This window comes from Lagopus muta, chromosome 15 (assembly GCF_023343835.1).
Source record: "Lagopus muta isolate bLagMut1 chromosome 15, bLagMut1 primary, whole genome shotgun sequence".
Lineage (NCBI taxonomy): Eukaryota > Metazoa > Chordata > Aves > Galliformes > Phasianidae > Lagopus > Lagopus muta.
The window spans coordinates 10,648,803-10,667,026 of record NC_064447.1 but is presented as its reverse complement, the minus strand read 5'-3'; the positions used below and the strand labels follow the sequence as shown (position 1 = coordinate 10,667,026).

General features: G+C 41.3%; 1 protein-coding gene across 2 annotated transcripts in view; it reads left to right on the top strand.

The window, feature by feature from the left end:
* Positions 1-18,224, top strand: part of USP22 (ubiquitin specific peptidase 22) — an 87,230-nt gene that overhangs the window by 67,246 nt on the left and 1,760 nt on the right. For both annotated transcript variants that reach the window (XM_048961987.1, XM_048961986.1), the window contains 7 exons: positions 1,863-2,010; positions 9,123-9,228; positions 10,811-10,969; positions 11,756-11,882; positions 14,591-14,682; positions 16,160-16,222; positions 17,985-18,134. In XM_048961987.1, coding sequence (XP_048817944.1) covers positions 1,863-2,010; positions 9,123-9,228; positions 10,811-10,969; positions 11,756-11,882; positions 14,591-14,682; positions 16,160-16,222; positions 17,985-18,134 — 845 coding nt within the window. The remainder of the gene's footprint in view (positions 1-1,862; positions 2,011-9,122; positions 9,229-10,810; positions 10,970-11,755; positions 11,883-14,590; positions 14,683-16,159; positions 16,223-17,984; positions 18,135-18,224) is intronic.

Here is an 18,224-nt window from a genome sequence, read left to right as displayed (position 1 = left end):
TTTTTTCCTTCTGTTTTTTATCTTTTTCATGTATTGGATCAGTGCTGGTAGGTTGGTCTTTCCAGCAGCAAGGAAGCAGCAGAGTTGGAATGGATGTTTTATACATTTATACAATGCTGCTGCTGCACACACTCAGATCCTTTTGTTTCACTTTGGTGTATAGAATAGGGAGTCTTTCTCTGCTTCTTCTGCATACATGTATGGTTATCAGAGCTTTCCCTAGTTGTGTTTCTAGTTTCTGTGTGATAATCACCAGTAATGCAATGAAGCTTCCTGTTAGGTTCTTCCCATCCCAATGAAGCACGAGAGAATGTAAAAGCTGCTGGCAGGTCCAGTGTCTGCAGTGGAGTAATTATGGAGAGTGCTGTTGGTGGAAATGACTGGCAAGCTCTGGGACTAATTGTAAGGAATGACAGAACAGAGAAGTTTTATTGCTGCAGTTCCCCGAATTATGTTGAGCAGCAGCTGTGTCAGCAGATTTCAATTAGCACACCACCGCTCCGGTCCCTTGGTGTCATTCTTGTTGGCATCCCAGTGGAGTATTGATCTTTTTATTTATAGAAACACTTTGTGGTGGTTGGCTGCAGAGGTATATCTTCTGATTTGGAAGAAGGGGAGCTCACAATAATTAAAAATATATGTATTTTTTAAGGAAATGCATTGAAACGTGGCTTTATGAGTAGATAAGCCTGTTCTAGCACCGTTTGCCCTCAGAAGACCAACTGTGTTTGTAGCCAAGGCTGGTGCTTGCACCTATAGGAAATGCTCAGGCTGGGTGAGGGAGAACTTGAAACTGGGAAAGGAAGCCTGCTTTTCCAGTAAGAGTGAGAAATGACAGACTGCTGGGTTTTTTAACCTGATTTTTGTTGTGTGCATTTGCTGCTTGCTGTATTCTGTGTTTGGGAAGAAGAACTAAAAATAAATGTCTGTAAGTTTGGTTGGATCATGGCAAAATGTAATTATGGTGTTGCAGGCGCCCTTTACTGGCAAATAGCTTTTTATAGGTCAGGGAAGGCAGAAGGCCGTGCAAATTTCCAACTGTCAAAAATATTGCCCTTAAATGCTTTCTTTTTTAACATTCCTCAGTGAAATACCAGTTGGATCAATGCATGTTGGTACACTGCCATGGGGAAGTTTGCGTTTGCAGATATTCTGTCCTCATCGGGCTGCAGACCAGTATTTCCAAATCCAGATGGAGCCTGAAACCTGGCTGAACAACCTTGTCTGGGCTTTTCCTGATGCTCTGCTGGAGCATCTCTCAGAGTAGCTCTCTGCATTGCTTTTGGGACCGGTACCGTGGTGCAGCAGTTCTTGAATGAAGGCAGAAGTCAGCTTGCTCAGGGAAGGCTGCTGGCTTTAGCCTCAGGCTGGGGGTGCCAGAGTTGGTGTCAGGAGTGAGGAAAAGGTGATGGCAGACTCAGATGAGATGAAAGGAGTTGCAGCAGCAGGGCTTGGATGAAATGGAGAAGGGTGAGGAAGGAGCTGAACCTCAAGCCAGGAAAGCAGAGACCATTACTGGTTTGGGTTATGTATGTATGTATGTATTTATTTATTTAAAGTGGAACGTGGCAGATCTTTCAGAAATTTCTCTTCCAATAAAAGGCGTCGATATCAGGTTGTTTTGAGAGTTTTGTCCCTCTTTCGTTAATGCTAATCCGTAGCTAAATGAAAGAAACTTCTCAGTTCTGAGACTATTTCTTCAGTAGTCTGTGATTAAAAACTGTCTTTTTCATTATTAAGACCATCAAAGTTAAATGATTTAAATTTACTTGACTAATTGCGCTCATAAAGATTTTAATAATTAAATGCATTAAGGCTGTGTAACTTGTTAACAGTCATGTCCTTTTCTTTGCTTTGAGCAGTTTTACTCTGGGCACCGATCTCCTCACATTCCATATAGGTTATTGCACCTGGTATGGACTCATGCACGGCATTTAGCAGGGTACGAGCAACAAGATGCACACGAGTTCCTCATTGCTGCATTAGATGTGCTACACAGACACTGCAAAGGTAAGGCTTGTGCCGAGTCTTCAATCAACAAGGAATGTTGGATCAAAAGGAGGTAGAGCAAAGAGTATCTTAGCAAGTTGCTTTTAAAACATCTGATAGGCTCAACAGACAAGACTGTTCCCACTGTCAAAATTTCCTAATAAGAAGCAGACTGGTCTTTGCATTGGTTTGAATGACCATCATGTTCTTCTCTTACTGGCTGGGAGTCTTTTCAGTTTCCATTTTAATTCCGAGTGTACTTGAGGTAGTTGGAACTCAGTGTGTCACCACTGATGAAAAGAACACAGGGGAGGCTGAGGCTGTTTTGCATAAATATTATTCTGCTGTGTTGTGCTGCCCTATTGCTTACAGAAACGTGAATAGGAAAAACAAATGAATATTTGTTTTTGATACTGTGTTTATTAATACATTCACCAAATATGTAATTGCACAATATAGTAAAAAGCACTCAGTGGCCGGCTTCTAGAAGTGAACTATGTAAGGTGTAAATCAATGGATTGGTAATGCTGTATGGAATTATGCATTTTATGTTTGTTAATTGGATAAAATCTTAACTGAGAATTCTTTGATTTGTTGTTTGGTCTAATTTGATTCTCTTACTTGCACAGGCATTTTCTACTATGCTTGTAAGGGAAGATAGTAGGGTTGATGCTGACAAAACCTAAAAAAGTTTCTTTGTCACTAAAAATAAGCTTTAAAGCACTCAAATTTCCTCTAGTGCTCTTAGAAGAAGCTCTTAGAAGTTAGTTTTGTGGCTTGTCAGTGGACTATCAGAAAGAAGGCTGCTGCTGCTTCCTTGAAACGTTTTGAAGTCTTGCTTTTCTCTTTGAGAGAGCCTTACACAGTAGCAGATGTGCTTGTTCAGTTTCATAATAGGTGTCCTTCGAAAGAGCCTTCTCCAGAGCTAATACTTCCAAGGAAAGGTATCCACAGAGCAGTCCTTGTGTCATCATTAATATCTGCCATTCGACAACCACTAACAGAAATTCAGCAAGCTTAATGAAAGTGTTGAAGTGCTGTGAGGAATAGAGTCAATCCAGGCCCTCCCCTCTCTTGCACTGTGTATAAACAGTGAAAAAACCCAGCTGCAAACAGAAATGTTTTCTTCTTGCTGTAACATTTCTGAACTGTTGGCCTAACAAATTTCGAAGCTTTTTCACCTTCTCTGATACAGAATGGTGCATGTATTTCTTGCATGCTTCAAGATCACTTTGTGAAGGAGTAGTATTTTCTTAGAATTCAAAGAAAAAGCTTGTAACCATAAATGTCCCTGAGAAATAACATGGAAAGAGTTTGGTTTTTTCTTACACGTGTTTTGGCTTTAAATGAAGAATCTCTGGAGTTACCAACAAAACGGAGCTTTTTCAACTGTATCTTTACTCTTCTGTTTGGCCTCTCTGGTCCAAATGAAACTGAAGCTGTGAAGAAGATCTGTACGACACCCTGGTTGGAAAGGGCATGTGCATGTGTGTGGGTTGTTGTGCAGTTGGTTGGAGATCACAGAGTTGTTGACAACACACAGTTTCACAGCACATTAAGCGAGCTCAAACTAGGTTTTTTAATCTTTAATGCTGAGCTTTTGTGGCTTGTGGGTACCACTGGCATTCAATACAAGGACTGGAGTCCAGTTGTTTAATTAAAACCCTCAGGTTTGAGGTATTTGCATGAACGTAACGGCATCATTACAGCGCTACCAGTGGGAAGGTGGTGTCACGAGATCCTTCGTATCTGTGCACCCAGCTTTTAGAACATCTGCTTCTGAAGAGCTGGAGAGAGGCTTGTATTAAACAATGGTAAATAACCTATGCCACATCAAAGCCATTTAAAAGAAGTGGTTGAGCAGTTGTGTGGGAACCAAACCAGTTCATGTAAACCAGAACTTCAAGTACGGTCACGATAAGGCACCTTTGGAATGAGCTGGTTATTTAGCTGCATAGTGAGACTGCTTGCCCACTTACATGCTTAGGCATGCAGGCAGACACACATGTAAAATGCACATATGACAACATATTAGTAAGAATACATCCTAAAGTTACAGTAAGCAAATAATGCTTTCTCTCCCAGTATCAAAGATTTGTTTTATAGAATTAAAAAACTTCTCAAGTTTACATGTCATAGTGATCAAGTTCAGCAGTTAGACACAGTATTGTCATGGGTATAATTGTGTTCAAAAGCCCCATCTCCTGGATATCATCCATGATCACCATGGATTTAAGTACATAAGTAAATGAAAGTGCTCCTTATGTTAAGATGGATAAATACCCCATGATGCTGCTTTGACTGATGCCAGTCATCGCTTTTCCATTCCATTTACTTTGCTTTCCAGGAAATGCTCTAATGCAAGTCAGAGGATGCTGTGAATTCTCATTATTGGTCTGTCATTACCTAAATTTGGAAAATGCAACTTTATTGTGCATTAACAGATAAATGTTGTAGTGCTGCATCGTACCAAGCACAAAATGATCTGCCCTAAAATTCATGTATGGGCTGGCCAGGTAGTCACAAGAAAAGAAAAGTTGTATTCCTCTGTGGTTTTACTGGGGTCCTTGTCTGCCTTCTATTTCAAGAAGAATGTGACTGCAAGGGAGCAAACTCTGTTCTGTGTGTCTAATGTATATGCAAAGGTATGTGCACCCCTTAACACTGATAGGAATCTTCTTCCTTATTCTTTTTTTTTTTAATGGTGACTGAGTAAATACTTGGTTTTAGTTAATTGTAGTGAAATTGTGAAGCTCAGGGTTCCTGCGTGATCGTCCACATAAACCACATCTCAGGGGTGATGGCTCTCCTGTCTCACACAGCTGTGCTGAGCTGCAGCGTCTGAGCTGGGCACATTCTGATGGCTCACAGGGCTGCCCTGTGCTGTGCAGTGACACCGGGTATTTCTGAAGGAAAAGGAATTGAGTTTGTAGTGCTTATGCATCATATTTTTTCATTTCAACAGCTGGAAGAGGCTGAGTTAATTGAAAAGTAACATTTTGGTGAGGAAAAAATGGCTAAGCTGTTAATTCCTCCTCTTTCTACCATTAAGCTAACTGTGCACACGGTCTGTGCTTTAAAAGCCTCCTCCAAGTGAAAATGCAATGTTTTTTCCATCTGAATTCTTCTTCCAGCATTGCTACTGAAAGATGCTGCTCAGGCTGTACCTCCACCTTGTGCAGTTCAGTCTCTCTGGCTGGTTTATAGAGTTCAGAGTTCTGCAGTGCCATTGCATGTTGGCATTTGTGTTCCTGCTCCCCACAAAGGCTTCACAGTGAGATTCAGAGCTCTGCAGTCACATATTAGTCTCCTTCCCAGGGTGATGCTACGATAAGCTTTGCTGTGTAGGTGATGGCCACCTCCTTTCTATTGGAGCCCAGCTAGTCACATGGACTTTGGCATGTGTTGACTTTGATCTTTCAGCTGTTGTGCACAGCTTTGATTTTCAGTGTCTGAATGTATTTGGAATATAGAAGATGCTGAAATGATTGGGCATTGGTCTGTTGTTTCCTGCATGCATTCTTAGGCTGTTCAGTGAATAACACAGAGCAGATAACCTGCTCTTAGTGCAGGATCCTCCAGGAGTTCCAGGCTTCCTCATTTGTTAGAGAAGTGTCATGCAGAGCTGTATCTGCCCGCTCTGGGTAGCAGAAGTTCAGCTGTTAGTTGGTATGGCAAGCAGGCCATCAGTGCTGTGGGAGAAACTCACATGTATAATTCCACAGACTCCTGTGCTGGCACAGTTCTGTTCATCCGAGTTCATCCCATTTTACTAACCACGTCTTGGTCTTGCTCAAAATTGGAGAAACTTAGGCCAGAATTGTTGAATTGTAATTTTTTTCAATATGGAGCAAGTCTTCAATTGAAAAGTTCATATTCAGCCCAGAGAAATTACTAGCTGCATTTTTTTTCTTAATAACAACAGCAACACCATCAAAGAGCAGTAGATCAGTATCTTTCTGTGCTAAGATTTGAAAAGCAGATAAAAAAAATTGAAGTAATGCTGCATTTTGATCCCGAGCTTTATTCACCCAGCGCTACCCACATCCCTAACAGCAACCACAGAAAGTGAAGGTTTCGAGTTGGTCGTTCCTCATTTATCTGCTTCTCATGATGCAGTTTGCATTCATCTTCAACAGCTCTGCTACAAAGCAAATCTGAAGCCTGGTGCTGAGGATCATGTCAGAAAGAGCTGAGCTGAGATTTGGGAGCAAAGCAGGAGCCTGCGCTGTGTGTTGTGCAGGATATTCTCAGGAGCTGGTAAAGCATGTGTGTGTGGAACATGTCATCTGCTGCAGTCCATAGAAACTAATGTGTGCAGAGTTATGATGGAGGGCAAACAAGGACGTGTTCAGAACAGTGGGGACCAAAGCAAAGCACAACAGTCAACGCTTCTGTCTTGTTTTGATAAATGTCCCATGTAAAATGTTACTAGTTCTTAATGCCTTTTTCTCCTTTAAAATACGGAAACCAGAGGTAAAACTAATTTATTTCTATTTCAAAACCACACTCAAGTTAATAAGTAATCTGTATATCTGTTTTTACCATTATTAGTTATGATTTAACTTCAGTAATACATCAAATATATTTGAACACAAGTTAATGTGCTTGGTAATTGCACAGGCATGGTAACATTTTGGTTTTTTAAAGTTCCACTGAATTTGAATTCAAGCTTTTAAACTAATTTTTCTTTCCTTCTCCTAATGACATTAGTATGTATGTTGATGCAGTTTTGAGTTTAGTTTTACACTTGTTCTCACCAATCCTTTTCAGCAAGCTGCTGATTTCTTAGTAAGAATTATAAACAGCTTTAAAAAACAAACCTGGAAAGCTGAAACCAACTCTGTAAGATAGAAATGTTACAGGTAACCTTAACTTGAGCACAACGACCTCACAGCTTCCAGTTCTCAGCTGCATAATATCCCTCCTCTCAGCATCTGTTCCACATTGACTGGTGCGAGTAGGTGGTAATCTGACTTCCCTCCCTCCCCCAAACAAATGCCATGGGAAACAATGTAGAGTGGGTAATGCCCTTCTGTTTTGCTGTGAACAGGCTTGCAGGATATTCTTTTGAGACCCTCTCGTTACTGATGCTAATTGCCTTGTGTAATTGAAAAGGGAGCTCTTGCTCTCCCAGAGGCGGTGATGGCTGCCTGTTACAGGTGCCCAGCAGGGATGTTACCTATGGTCCACTGATACTCTCTGGATGCTCATTCTCTGCTTCTGCCCTCTTGCTATAGAGGGAAAGAATCAATCTCATTTTCTAATTCCTGAGATTACAGGAATGTAGCAGTTGTTTTTTTTTTGTTTTTTTTTTTTTAATGAAGCATTGAAAGCAAAGATAGAAAGCGTAGGGTTATATATTTTTTTAAATCCACGTGTGGTCATTACAGCTTATACGTGATCTTTTTGTAAGGTGAGGAATGTCTTGTGCTATCTGTGTGTGCACTCTGTCCACTACTTTAGCATAATTCAGCCCTTCTGAGGATCCCAAGATCAGGAAGATCCAGCAGAAATGCTGATCAAAAAGTGTCTGAGTCCAGGTCACCCCCACCTGGAAGCGTGCACATCTCAAATCTAATTGTAGAGCGTTTTGCTCAACAGGCATTTTAAAGAGACAGTGTGTGATTCCTGGCAACTCAAACAAAAGTCATAAAGCAGATGGATGAGAGCTTGGCTGAGGCATTTAGGATCTAATTGACTCAGGTGGCCAGCTGCCATTGATAGGTGTCACCCATGTCATTACTTCCATACTTAGGATCAGGTGGAACCTTACTCAGCAACCTCTTTCCACAAACTTCTGAAGTACCACGTAGCAGAAAGGTTGTCCCTTCTTAAGACTGATGCAAGAAGACTTCAGCAAAGAAAAGCTTACGTTGGTTTGTGCAGGTGGTTTTGGACACATTTGTCTAGAGATTAATTACTTTTGAGTAATAGCTGTGATTTGAGGAGTCAGCAGCATAGTACTCGATTTCTGAAGTGGCAATACTTGGTGGTAAGTTAAAGGTCCCAGGGAAGCTGGCAGAACTCTGTTGTCTTAGCAGTTTCTGTTACAGGATATTGGAAGGCACATGGAAATGTACTTTACAGAATAATTAGTTGCTGCTGTGAAATAATTTGTGTGCATCTGTTTGCAGAGCAAAACTGACTGCATCTAACCTACCTAAGGAAGTCAGCATAAGTCTCAGAAATGGAAGGAGAAAAGTGTCACTCCTGTTTTACCTATGGAGAGTAGAAGGAGCGTGCTTCAAAGCTGAGAACTGTGCCAAGAAGTTATTGCTTATTTACTGCATCCTCTGTTTAATCTAAGAAAGCTGCATTGGCATTATCTCCGTGCTGATCATAAAAATGAATTGCTGCGCTCCTTAGACCTGCAGTGACAGTTCATAGGGTTTGGAAGATAGGTGTGTGACCGTGGTATCCCTTGAGAAGCTAGAGGGCTGCCTTGGAAGAATCATTCCAGCTCTGATAAGAACATCTCTCATTTTCTGACTGGTGAAAAGTTGAATGGAAGGTGGATGCTGGAAGCCCAGGGTGCAGGCAGCAGGCTGATGGTCTCAGCAGCACTCCTCTCCTGCACAGCCCTCAGGAGTTGAGGGTGTTAGAATTAAAAAGCAGCATTTGCTGATGTTTCTCCTCTGTGTTCATTTAGTAAAATAACAAAACCCTGTCTAAGCAGAAATTAATGCTTTGTGGTAAAGCTCTGGCCATTTGGGTAGCTGCAAATGTGGCATGGTGGCCCTCTTAGTGAAGTTTAGGAGTCATTTTCATTAACTGTTCTGGCAGCTCTTTCATCTTAGGAGTTGATCTTCACACCAGATAGCACAAAGCACATCTCTGCAAAGGGAAACAGGGCTGTGCCACGAAAAGGAATTTGCTGACCACTGTAATAGCTTCACCTCTACAGGAGTTAACTGCCTCTGGTCACCTTCTGATTCTCTTTTATATTTTTTTGTACTTCTCTTTTTGTCTCCTCATTTTTATTTGCACGTTTTCAGGGTTCCACATTGTCTATGTGAACTTGCAGTATGTTTGAATTTTGTTATAAAGAGCTACTGGAGTCACAATCCAAGACAAACTGCTATTTCCTAGGAGGGTTTTTGACTTCTCAGTCTGTGTTTGCATTCCTCCAGGTGATGATAATGGGAAGAAGGCCAACAATCCCAACCACTGTAACTGCATCATAGACCAAATCTTCACAGGCGGACTACAGTCTGATGTTACCTGTCAGGTCTGCCAGTAAGTGTTCTTATTCCAATTCTGTGCTCTGGTTTGAAGCTGCATGCTCTCTGCTGCAGCAGTGTACTGAATTCTTTCTCGAGTATCAGTAAAGTACCAACAAAATTCCTGCAAGATGAGAACTGTTGAAATACAACAGCTGAATGCAATAAATTGCCAGTTAATTATCATATATTAAGAGATACCAACCATAGAAGGCTTCACAGATTTAGGATTATAGATTTCTTACTACTTTTAAAAGGTGGATGATTTCCAAGATTGTGAGAGAAAGACTTCCCAGATCTCTTTAGTTCCAGAAGTCTGCAACTGTTGCTGCATTAGAAGAAAATTCTGATATGCAACCATATTTTCCTTCAGTTAGAAGCCACAGGTATCTTCAGGACAGGTTTCCAAGAGGCTGATGTTAGCTGGTCTCAGGCAGCAGCAAGTGAATGTCTTACAAGAGTAAGAAAAATTGTGTTTGTTCTGCTGTGCACTGAGGCAAGCTGACTTCTCTTTCAAGATGTTTGGTGTCACCACAGTTCAGAAGCCAGAATTCCTGTTTAATAAACTTTTTTTTTGGCTTGTATTCTTCATAATTACTCGCAGTGTCCCATAGATGGACAGTTGTGCTGTGCTTGATTGAATCTGTTTTTATTCTCGATTTCATGGAGAGAGTTGCTGTAGGAGAAAAGTGTGAACTTACATTCTTAGCCTGGTAGAGCTGCAGAATCCTTGTAGTAAAACATTTGGTGTGTTATGACTTCATAGTAACTTGGAAGCAATTTTAATAAAAGAAATTCTCTTGAAAATTCACAAGCTTTGCACAAGTGAAGACAGAAGGAAAAAAATAAAGGCAGAGTATTGTAGGCTTGGTGAGATCTCCGAGTCATAGTGTACTTTAACAAGGAAAGAGAACTCAACAGCAACAACAACAAAACATAATGAATGCAATCAGAAAATGCTTCCAAGCTAGGGGCTTGGGTCAGTGCAGAATACAATTCTGAGCAGCTTTCTCCATAGTCTAGCTGTTGGCTTGTCTTTAGCTGTCTTCTACAGAAATTTGTTTGAGAATGTACGCTTCTTGATGCGGTTACTCTGTGGCCTCTCAAATTCCAAATTCTACAAGAGATTGTCATTTGAAACTGCAAAGCTTAATTCAGTGCAGTACTGTGTGGCAAAAATATTTGGCCCTCTTTTTTAGTGCCTTTCAGCACCACCTTCCATGTCTTGAGCAGAGCACCAGCCTTCTGAACCAGTAGAGCTGTGTGTAACTGGTGCTGCTGGTGTTAGCTGGTAGAATGAACAAAGCATCTTTGTCTAAGTAACCCAACTGGATCACAAATAAACATATTTTGCATTGAAATACATTTCCTAGAACACAGAAAAGTAATGAGTTGTGGGAAAACACTCTGGAGCAGCTATATATATATGTATGTGTGTATATATATATATGTTTTTGTCATCTTTGAGTGCCCTCTAGGGGTGATGTAGATCCCATCGTTCTTAAGAGCAAATATCTGCTTGGTGTGCACTCTCAAGTGAGGGAACCCCTTCATTTTATTTCCTTCAAGTATGTATTAAACTCCTTTCTTTTTCACAGTGGCGTTTCCACAACGATAGACCCGTTCTGGGACATCAGTTTGGATTTGCCAGGCTCCTCCACCCCGTTCTGGCCTCTGAGTCCAGGGAGTGATGGCAGTGTTGTAAATGGGGAAAGCCATGTATCAGGCACCACCACTCTCACAGACTGCTTGCGAAGGTATGAATTGAGACAAATGTAATTTTAGTAGGGTAAAAAGAATTGGGCTCCATTCTCTTCTCCACAGGTGGCAGTGAACAATGGCAGTAAGTGATGCTTTGTCGTGGCATAATCCCCAAACATGTTATACGTATTTCAGGTTATGCACAAGGCAACGTGGAAAAGGAATAGAAGAGAAACAGAGGGCCTAACAGTGAGCAATCAAATCCAGTTGCCATGTGATGCAAAAAGATAATTTTATACTGCCTGCTGCAGGCAGTGTGGCTTTACATGGTTCAAAACAGTCATGTGTGTCTCCATGTCATCTGAGCTTTGACCCTGGCCCTGGAGGGCTACAGGCACAGGGTGTCCTGCAGAACAGTTTGCAGCTGATCACAGAAGTCTGTCTTTTTGCTTCAGAATTTCCAAATCATTGTTTTTTGGTTTTGAAAGCAGAAGATCTTTGCTGTCCATCTGAAAATTAACTGTCATGTTGAAGGAGGTGAATGAACGTTTAGCTCCTTTCTTAGTTGCTGATGCACTTCAGTGCAATCTGCCCAAGTAGAGCAATGATAAATGTCCAGTTGGGGTATCTGAACTGTAGCACTTAATGTGAATACCTCCAATAATGTGGAATGTGGATGGTGTGTGTTTTTTTTAATTCTTTCCCCAAAATGTCACTTAAAAGCCATGAAAGGCTTCTGTTGAGGTGCTGGAAGATGCGAGTAACGGTGAAAAGTGATTTCAGCATGTGTGAAAAAGTCTGATCATATTGTGCATCCTTTTGCTTTTTAATGTATTTTTCAGGTTTACAAGGCCAGAACATCTAGGAAGCAGTGCCAAAATCAAATGTAGTGGTTGCCATAGCTACCAGGAATCTACCAAACAACTCACTATGAAGAAATTACCCATTGTGGCCTGTTTTCATCTCAAAGTAAGTTCACAGGGGGCAGACATGGCTCAGGATGTTTATTCCTCTTTCAGAAGGTGAGATAGAAGACGAGTCCAGGAATTTATCTTTCACTGGCTCTTCTTTTATTATATCAATTAATATGAAGAACAAACTGCGTGCTCAGCTAGATGTTCTATTAAGATACCATTATATTATCTGTAATGTAGCTTTGCAGTACATCTCTGGGAACCTAACAGGAATCTAGAACTGAAGTGGAAAGTCTAGTGTGATACCTGAACATCCTAAAAGCCAGTCTCCACTAATGCTTATTCATTCTGTGCAGTAACATTTTTATGCTTCTACTCGAAGGATGCCTCAGAGAAAGCTCTGTGCTGAGGGGAGAGCATGCAGAGGTTTGCAGTGAGAAAGGATTCTTTTATCTTCCCAACTAATTCACTGAAGATTACTCTTCAGTATTTCCAATCCAAATTATGTCAGATGGGAGATATGTCATAGTTGGTGCCCTCAGCTTGTTAAGTCCTATGTGATTTATGTCTTAAATAAAAAGAGCATGACTGTGGTGCAAAGTAAGCATCTATCATAGAGGATGACTGTCATTCTGCATCAGCAGGCAAAGGGTCCTTGAAAAGCAATGCTGTGGGCCTCTGTGGGAGCAGCCATCACGTAATTGCATCTTTGATCTGCATGAGCTCTTCAGATGCAGACCTCAGGTCTTGAGCGTCTCCTGGGACAGAATGACGGAGTCCCATCATTGCTAGGCAGCAACTGATGGTCACTGTGCTCAGCTCTTCCAACTGCCTGTCTGGTGATAGTAGTATCGAGTAAGCTACATAAAGGAAAGCAGTATTTTACCCCTGGCTGTGGCAACTAGAAACATTTTGAACAGCAGCCTCTGTGCTGTGTACCAGTGAAGGCTTCTATTGCTCCATTTTCCAACCTTTTTCCATATCCTTCTTGTGGCTAATAAACATTTGGATGATTTCTAGGCTTTGAACCCTGGTGAAACACGTGAGGAGCTCCAACAGTTTTGGAAATAGGCCTTTATCTCATACTTGTCATGGCAAAGTAAATGTGGGGTTTTGCTGTAGCAAGCGATGTCTTTTCAGGTTCATTTTCCAGCAGTCTCTAAGCTGGTTCTGTGCATTCATACTGGAAAACCTAATATTCTGTGTAACTATGGTGTCATTGTAGCACTGAACAACTCATAAATTGTATTCAGGAAATGATTGTAGCTTGGAACTGCTGAATGTCATAACAACTCCATATCCAGCGTAGCAGCAATTTAAAATTTATTTTCAAATTTCGGCTCATTCATACAGAAGCTTGTGAATGAAAACATGGGATGCCACAGGAAGGTCTGCATCCATGAGAAGGGCTTGATTCTGCTTTCCATAGAGAAAGGGTAGCGCAGGAGGCAAGAATTCCCACTTGTGTAACTTACTGGTCTTTTAAGACTGTTTGGGACAATCATGCCTTCAGGTGGTCATCCTCACACCTACCAGTGTTCCCTCTGTTACATCTTCCATAGTAACCAAGGCAGTCCTCAATGTGATAAGCCAGATTAGTACCCCGAGTGGAATAGTCACACTGTTCCTTTGTTTTTCTGCTCTTCCTGCAGGCAGTTCCTGCATGGCTGCCTTGAGGTTTTAAGAGTTTTTAGCTGGCTGCTTGGCTTTTGGTTTTGTTTATTTTGTTTGCTGTTGAGAAAGACTTTGGGGGTTTGGGGTTTTTCTTTTTTTCAATCCTTTTTTTTTCCTTGATGTAAAGTGATGGGCAAGAGGTGTAGGTGATTCTGCCCATTGGACGAGGTAGTATCATTATGCTGAACCCCCTTCAGTCTTATGCAGAATGACTGAAGATGTTTGTGAAAATAAATTATTCTTTCTGAGTGATTGTGTTTGCGTCCAAAATGCAAATTTCATTTCATGTTTTGAAGCAAAATTGAAACACAAAAGATAAGAATTCTGGAAGTCTTCCCTTTTCACGTCTGGATCTGTTGCTAGGGAATTGTTATGGCACCACAATTGGAAAATAATTAACTAGAAGTGTAAATAGAGCAGAATTTCTGAGAAATGGATAGGGAAGCTGCCTTTAAATAGAAACTCATTCATGTCTTTCTGTTATTTGTTCCCATTTCTATTTAATGTTCAATCGACAAGATGAAGAAAGGGCAGTGGGTACTGAGGCTGCTTTTGGCTGAGGGACAGGGCTCTTTTATGACCATATTCCATTTTTTGCCATAATTTGAATTGATATTCCTGTGCAGGCTTGCCTTGTGTTATTTGAGATGATTGGATGGGTGGATTGAACGTGTGAATCTGATAGCAAGCTTTTACTGACACCAGTTTTGTATGCTGATGTAGGCAGCAGCTGCAGTGCGTTTGAGTAGCGCACAGTAGAACTGAACACTGCTCTGCTTAAAGGCTGAGTTTGCTGCCTTTTCAGTGTATTTTTGAACACCAGTTGGAAATGAATTTGTGTGGATACACGCTAAGATAAACAATCAAATACTGTTTTATTTTCCTTCCACAAATAGTGACTTATTTTTCTAGCAGAACATGTTTTAGCATTTACCTGGGGGATCCCTGTCCAACAAGTTGGTAGAAGAAACCTGGGGTGTCCCGAGCTGCTGACTGTGATCTGCTTTTATGTACCTAAGCTAAGGACATTTGTAGTAGAGAGGCTTTGTCTATCTCAAATGATAAAAAATTCTTCCACTTTGTCCCCAGCGGTTTGAACACTCAGCCAAACTGAGGCGAAAGATCACTACGTATGTCTCATTTCCACTGGAGCTGGACATGACACCATTCATGGCTTCCAGGTATGTACCAAGTTCTAAATTCCCCAGAGACCTGCATGGAATCTGACCACTTCCATTCATGTGCATCATGAGCATCCCTGAATCAAGCCTATAGAGCAGTGTGCATGATGGTACTTCTGGAAATGTGTATCTTTCCTTAGCTAATTTTAGATAAACTATTTTGTGTGTCAGAAAGGACTTCATACTTCAACTTTTTTATTTATTTATTTATTTGTTTGTTAAATTAACACATGTTATGTTTTCTCTTGCATATTAATCTCATAGATTCAGATTCGTTGTCGCTTCAGACTTTTAAGTTCTGTTCTCTGGTCCCCATGACCTGAGAGCCCACCTAGCAGTCATCCCATGTCCCAGTTGGTGCTCTGCAGTCTAGATGTAACCCAGTGCCCAGCTGGGCATCTCTGAGGCTATAAAAACCTTTCCTCTCTATTACTGTGCACATGCAAGCCTGGTTTGTTGGTTAGTTTGTACCTTCACATTTTTTTTTAAGAAGGCTTCAAGAAAAGCACATGGGTCAGGTTGAAACAGGCGTTTCTAATGAGTATTTAAACAAACAGGAAGGCTTCTCCCACCTCCCAAGTGGACATAATGTTTATATTGAACAAAAGTGTCAAGTTTTTCCTTCCATAAGGAAGAAATGTAATCAGCTCAACTAACGAATATTTATCAGGTATTCCCTTCAAATATACAAGACTACGTTTAGATTTAATTTGTATCTGAAGCAATGCAGAAAGCCCCAAAACATGACATCTCTGAATACAATATCTATATGATACTGAAATGTTCATAGTAATTTCAGACTTTTTCCCTGAAGAAAAATAGATCCTTCTTCTAGGAGAGAAAGGAGAGCCCTGAAGCTCTGTTAAATACTGTTATATTAAGAATATATGGTTTGTTCCAGTACATTCTGGAGATTTGGAGGCTTTTCTGTTCCTCTGTGGTGAATTCTCTATGGATAGAACAGGCTCTGCTGATGAAAGTTATCAAGCATAGTGGAATATAGAGGGGATAATCAGGAGGCATAGCTCAGTAATCTGAATTTCATCACCTACGAAATCAACAGCATAATCCTATTGCTGCTGTCAAAACATAGAATGGATTTACAAGAGCCAGGATGATTGACCCATCAGAGGATAAGGGATTGATGTAATTAGATATTTTAGCAGGTGTAAAATACAAATTGTTTCTTAACCTTTTTTAAAGCTTTTTGGATAGGACATTTGACGTAAACAGATCTGTATTTGCAGCACCAAAGCCTTGACTGGCAGGAGAAATGGTGCTTCCTATGTAACATTGCTGCAAGAACAAATAAGGCATCTTTAGCATCCTAATCAGCAGCCCTTCTCTGCTGCTAAGCAGCACTGTGCTTTCGAATTAGGACCTGGATTGAGCAAACAGGCTGTGTCATGTAAAACCTATTTCCTGGGTTTGGGAAGCCACTGCTTTAAGTGACTGAATTTTTGTGTGTGTGTTGCAGTAAAGAGAGCAGAATGAACGGGCAGTACCAGCAGCCGACGGATAGTCTAAACAATGATAATAAGTAAGTGGTACATTCCATGACTCCTACTGTGAAGGGTGTAGTTGGCTCCTAGGAGGAGATACGCAGCCTGCTGCATGTCCTGCAGCGCAGAGCGCGTTACGCGTTTGACAGCACAGTAAGTCTGAAGGGTTGCAAAATAAAGCTTGGTTTGCCGTGATTGCGTTCCCTTTGCGTGGGTTTGTGGCAGCTGATTTACTGATCTGAAGATGGAAACGCCAGTAACTGGTTTGTGGACAAAATTAGCAGTTATGGTTCCGATGCCCAAAGGGCTGTGTGTTGCCTTGAGATGTTCCTGTTTCTGATGCACTAACAAAAACAAGTCTCAGAGGGCTGAAAGTAAGCTCTGATGACTTCAGTAATCAGGCTGGATTCTAGTCAGAGTAACAAAGTGGCTGGGACAGGACTCGCTATAGAATTTGAGGAGAGTAATTGAAACCAATCGACTTAGCTACATGGAAGAGGAGACTCTGAGACTAACTTGTTTAAAATAAGGTTGCAGGTTCAGTTGCTGCAGTCACGTGCTGATGTTGTGTATTTAAATTCTTCAGTGAATTCCTCAGATTTCATTTAGCACTGAAAGTTTCATTAAGAAACTGGAATCATGTGATAGATTTTAACAAAAACCGACAGTTATCTGGGTCTGTCACAGTTGTCACAGAAGCAGACACCAATCATGAGTGGCCCTAAAGGAATTGACTCATCAGATACATGAAAGAAAACAGAATTGATCACTATTGAGGTCTGCACATGACGTAGGTTGAAGAAGTTGTTAATGAAGAAGATGATGAGGTGATGAGGTAACAGCAGAGGTGTCTGAGCTGCTGAGCATGCTGCATACCTGAGAAGTGCTGTTGCAATCCTAGAATCCTCCATGCAGGGGAGATGAAGGACTCCTCTCACAAAAGGATGACACAGGGACATCTGTGGCTCTGTGGGCACTCAGCTGGAGTAGGAGCCGTGCTGCAGCACTGCTGTCAGAAGAGCTCTGTAGATTTTGAAGATAAGTAGGACAGTATCAAGGGAGATTAGCGAGCTTATTTTACCATTGTGCAGCTGTGTTTGTTTGTAGGTTGGAGGGATAGCATTGTAAGGAAGAGGTAAAGATTGGAGAATGTTCCAGAAAGAGCCACAAGTATATCCGTGACAGGGAGCAAAGAAGTTAAAGGCAGCCTGATCAGTGTGTCAGTACCTTGCTTTGAGACATGTCTGCTGGTTTTCAGGCTAGCGAACAAATGCACAGGAGCATCTAGAAGGTGGAGGTAGAGGCTGAATGTAACCTCTATGAATGAATAATATCTGGTAGACTTTCCAAAGTAAGGATAATTGATGAGTGTAGCAATTTATCACTGGAAATATCTGAAGATTGGCTAAACTGAAGACTGCCTCCTCTCGTACCCCTCAAGTGTTTTTTCTGGCTCGCTAGAGTTAAGTAGTTCACTAGAAGAAAGCAGGTGACTGAATAGTGGTCCTCTGTGGGAATGCATCAACTTCCATGTATTTTAGAAGAAAACTTCCAGTAGCTTGTATTGGTGAAGCTGCTGACTGTCATCAGAAGGGAATGCTGCAGTGGAGCAGGAAGAAAAATGTTCCCTTTCCCTGGGCAGAGATAGCCTCTTCCCAGTCAGCATTAAGAGCTGGTGTTTCATTGATGGATCTGATGATATTTCTGTATGTATTTATGAATGTAAGCTTTTACCTCTTCAAAATGTCAGTTATTTTTGTCTCTTTGATCCTTGTATTGACTGACTCTTTCCTGTTCCAGGTATTCCTTGTTTGCAGTAGTTAATCACCAGGGAACCTTGGAGAGTGGGCACTACACCAGCTTCATCCGGCAGCACAAGGACCAGTGGTTCAAGTGTGATGATGCCATTATCACCAAGGCTAGCATTAAGGATGTACTAGACAGTGAAGGGTAAGTGAACTGTGTGCAGTTTGTGGTGCCACAGCGTAAGAAGGACATAAAACTATCAGAGAGCCCAAAGGAATTGGCCTTGATCCTTGT